Source organism: Octodon degus, unplaced genomic scaffold, assembly GCF_000260255.1.
Source record: "Octodon degus isolate 3935 unplaced genomic scaffold, OctDeg1.0 scaffold00081, whole genome shotgun sequence".
Classification (NCBI taxonomy): Eukaryota; Metazoa; Chordata; class Mammalia; order Rodentia; family Octodontidae; genus Octodon; species Octodon degus.
Window position 1 is genome coordinate 1,434,111 of NW_004524657.1, and position 3,757 is coordinate 1,437,867.

Consider the following 3,757-nt stretch of genomic DNA (forward strand, 5'->3'; position numbering starts at 1 on the left):
GGTGATTTCCTAGCAAGACTATTTGAGGATGAGTTATTGTTGATTCACTGGGGAACAAATGACCACTCCTGTATTCACACCAATGCAGACTAGGAAGACTAGAAAGAGAGTACCATCTGTCTACTTTGTGATGACAGGTTATATTCTCAGGGAAATGTACAGTAAAGCTGCACCAAGAAAGTAATAGCCACAACATGTCTGAATACATGTTCATAATGCCACATAAAATCAAGAGGTGCTCTAACCATATATTCAGCTGTCTACTTGGAAGAAGGCAGAGCTGCTTATTTCATAAATAAGGAACTTCAAAGTGACATCTGAATAATACAATTTAATAAAATGCCTGCTTCATGCATCCCTAAGGACAGTGTATTTGGTACACGGTTTGGTTCCACAGGGACTTTACTTATGCCACTAAATAACTATGACAACTGAGACACAGCTTTTAGGTGATTTAACAATTTTATTTCTCATATTGAGCCTTTTACAGAGGAATTTATAAATTAAAAATACCATGCTGCTTGCATTTTCTCTGTTTAGACTCTCCACTTTCCTCTGTTGTCACCTGTCACCTGAAATACATCTGCTTGGGTTCTTCACAGAGACACTTTAGCAACTTGGTGGACAGTTCCAATAAATGACAAAATCCTGATGACAGCAGTTCTCACAGGACTCTACTAATAGTGTTCCCATCTTTGTCTCAAGGACTCAAATCTGAAATGCTTTCCTGAAGACACTATTTTCTAGCTGTTTCATTTTTTCTGGGGGGGGGAGGGGCCCAGGGCACACCACAGTAGTAAGTCTGCCAGTACAGTCTTTTTAGGTTTTTTTTCCTACTGTATAGGCCCTATACAAACATCCATATCTGTATCAACTTGTGAAAATAAATATTTTCCCCAAAAATTACTGTACAGAACATTAACACTTAGAAAGTGTTCCTCTGGATCACCTGGAATGCCTTCAGCTTTAAGTACCAGAAAGTCCTAAGAATAAGTAACAACTATGTTATGTTAATAACATAACAATTATGTTATCCTGCATAATACAAGGGCCCAGAAGCAGGTGGAATTGAACAGCTCAGAGATATGTCAGGACCAGCTTCTCCCAGCTTGTACACTGTCCTCTTCAGGGTAGTGTCCAATGAACTATGAGTCCTATCACATGGAGACTTGAAAATGTCCAGAGAAGAAAGACAATCTGTTCCATGTCTTTCAGGTCTCATATTATTACTTTGTAACTGAAATCTTTCCCAGAAGTATGGCAGAGTATCGGTCCCCAAACAACTCATTGCTCACATGTTCACCCTGAATCTATCCCCAAGTCATCTAGGGAAGATGGATAAACAGATTCAGCAAGCAAACAACATGGGAGCAGTGTCTTAGCAATGTGTTCCCTGAGAACACAGAAACAGCACAAGGGAGGCAGAGATAGAAGACAACACTATCTCCTAAGTACAAGCACAAATCTTCTGGGCTACACAGAACTAGGGTTACAGAGATCATGCCTAAAATGAGCCACAGTTGAGATGTCAAGAATTTGAAAGGGGCATATGATAGCATACCATCTCTTCTCATTTGTAAAGCCCAGAATTACTATTTTGTTTTTATGTATTTGGTACAGGATTTTACTACATACTTTGGACTCATAGTGATCCTCCTATTTTCAGCCTCCCCAGAACTGGATTATAGGCATGTGCTGGCAAGGTATGTGGTGCAGGGGATCAAACCCCCTGGTCCCTGCACTTGCCTAAGCAGGTGCTTAGTCCGCTGAGCCCTCTTGCCAGCTCTAGGATTACTGTTTATAACTGATGTCAACCTTTGCATAATTGTGTAAACACCATTTTTATTAACAATGTTTGTATGACTGACCCAGAGACAACTGAAAAAATTAAAAAAAAAAAAAAGTTTTAACTTCTTCACCAAAGGGCAAGTTTGGTAATACTGGGGCCATATTCAGATATACCAGTGCCAAAAGTAACAGCCAAAAGGTGACATGGTTATTTTTAAAGAAATATTTCACTGGTCAACCTGTACTGGTCAACCTATAGAGAGACTCTGGCAGTATTTAGAATTGTACTGGTTGAGAGGTATTTAAAAACCTCACGAAAACATCTTTTGCCTTTTTTTACTCAAGAGGCAGGTTAGTAATAATGGTCATAGTCATTTACTTGTTTCAGCAAATTTAAAAAAGGGGTATGTGATTTGTACTTCAAACCTGCTAAGTATCATTTCATATATATAAATAGGTATACTTATCAGTTATGTGATAACAATTCTCTAAGAAAACAAAACCCCTGAAATATAGTTTTCCATTTTCTACAGTGTAAATATTCTGATTTAGATAAAGCTATTAGCATGTGATTTTGGGAAGATACATGCAATAGCACATGATCATCGAGTAGTCTCACCAAATAAGTACACTAATACAAGTAACCTGAACCACACAGATAGTGGCAAAATATAGCAAAATTATTAGGAAGTGATAAATATTGAAAATGCAATAAATATTTGAAATGTAAATTTACACAATTTTAAATACTGACCATGTTTAACACATGTCTTACAATATTCCTGAAAACCTAACAATCAGCAGAATTTTTAAGTCAGTATGAGGTAACATGAGGGTATCATGAATGTCTAGGTATGTGTGAACAAATATATTTACATATATTATATACACATTCACATATGTGTACATACACATATATAATCCTAAGGACACACAAAGACACTGGTGGGATTTAGGTGGAAAATATTAATATATACCATAAGTTACTAAATGAAGGGTTCATGGGCTCCAGCACATGAATCAAGATACTCCAAATTTTGTTTGCAAGCCCCATAAGAGGTTTACAAACATTTGGAATTCTTCATATATGTTTAATGTTACTGTTATTCAATTTTTGGAAGCTACTGACGAATATTGTGAACACTGTGAATATGGGTAAAATGAATACTGATATATAAATTTTTGTAAAACATCTGACAGATGACATAAGATAACTTAAAAAGATTTTTCAATAGTACTTAAATGAATAGACTTTACTTCACTACAAATTTTCCAATAAAAATTTACTTTTCTGGAAAGCTTTCACATAGTTGAATGAGATGTAATTTTCTAGTACTTTGTGGTATTCTTTGGCTTTCTCTAATCTCATTTTTAAAACTAGATAGTAAATCTGACAGGTGTTTCAAAATTTCTGAACACTCAGGACGTTGGAAGAGCTTTAACCCTGGTATGAATTCTCTGATGCTTAGTGAGTACTGACCTCTGACTAAAGGTCTTCCCACACGCATTACACTCATAGGGCTTCTCTCCTGTGTGAGTTCTCTGATGTTTAGTAAGAGCTGATTTTTCACAGAAGGTCTTCCCACATTCATTACATTTATAGGGTTTCTCTCCTGTGTGAGTTCTTTGATGTACAATGAGGTTTGACTTCACACAAAAAGATTTACCACACTCATTACATATAAAGGGCTTCTCCCCTGTGTGTGTCCTTTGATGAACAGTCAGGGCTGATCTATGGCAAAAGGATTTCCCACATACACTACACTCATATGGTTTCTCTCCTGTGTGTGTCCTCTGGTGTTCAGTGAGGTTTGACTTTACACAGAATGTTTTTCCACACTGCTTACAGGCATAGGGTTTCTCTCCTGTATGTGTACGCTGATGGTTGGTAAGGTGTGGTTTCTGGCAAAAGGCTTTCCCACATTCAGAGCATTCATACGGCTTCTCTCCTGTGTGTGTTCTCTGATGC

The 3,757-nt window shown here is 37.1% G+C and overlaps 2 protein-coding genes across 2 annotated transcripts in view; both read right to left on the reverse strand.

Moving 5' to 3' along the window:
* Nucleotides 1-767: 767 nt before the first annotated feature.
* Nucleotides 768-3,757, reverse strand: part of Znf248 (zinc finger protein 248) — a 27,018-nt gene continuing 24,028 nt past the window's right edge. Inside the window, exon 7 of the mRNA XM_023721232.1 lies at nt 768-1,325. Within this exon, the coding sequence (XP_023577000.1) occupies nt 1,311-1,325 (15 nt within the window). The 3' untranslated portion in view covers nt 768-1,310. The remainder of the gene's footprint in view (nt 1,326-3,757) is intronic.
* On the reverse strand, nt 1,721-3,756 carry LOC111818151 (zinc finger protein 248; the record flags this gene model as incomplete). Its single annotated transcript, XM_023721238.1, has 1 exon — nt 1,721-3,756. A coding segment is annotated over one exon (549 nt), but the record flags the coding sequence as incomplete, so codon positions are not given.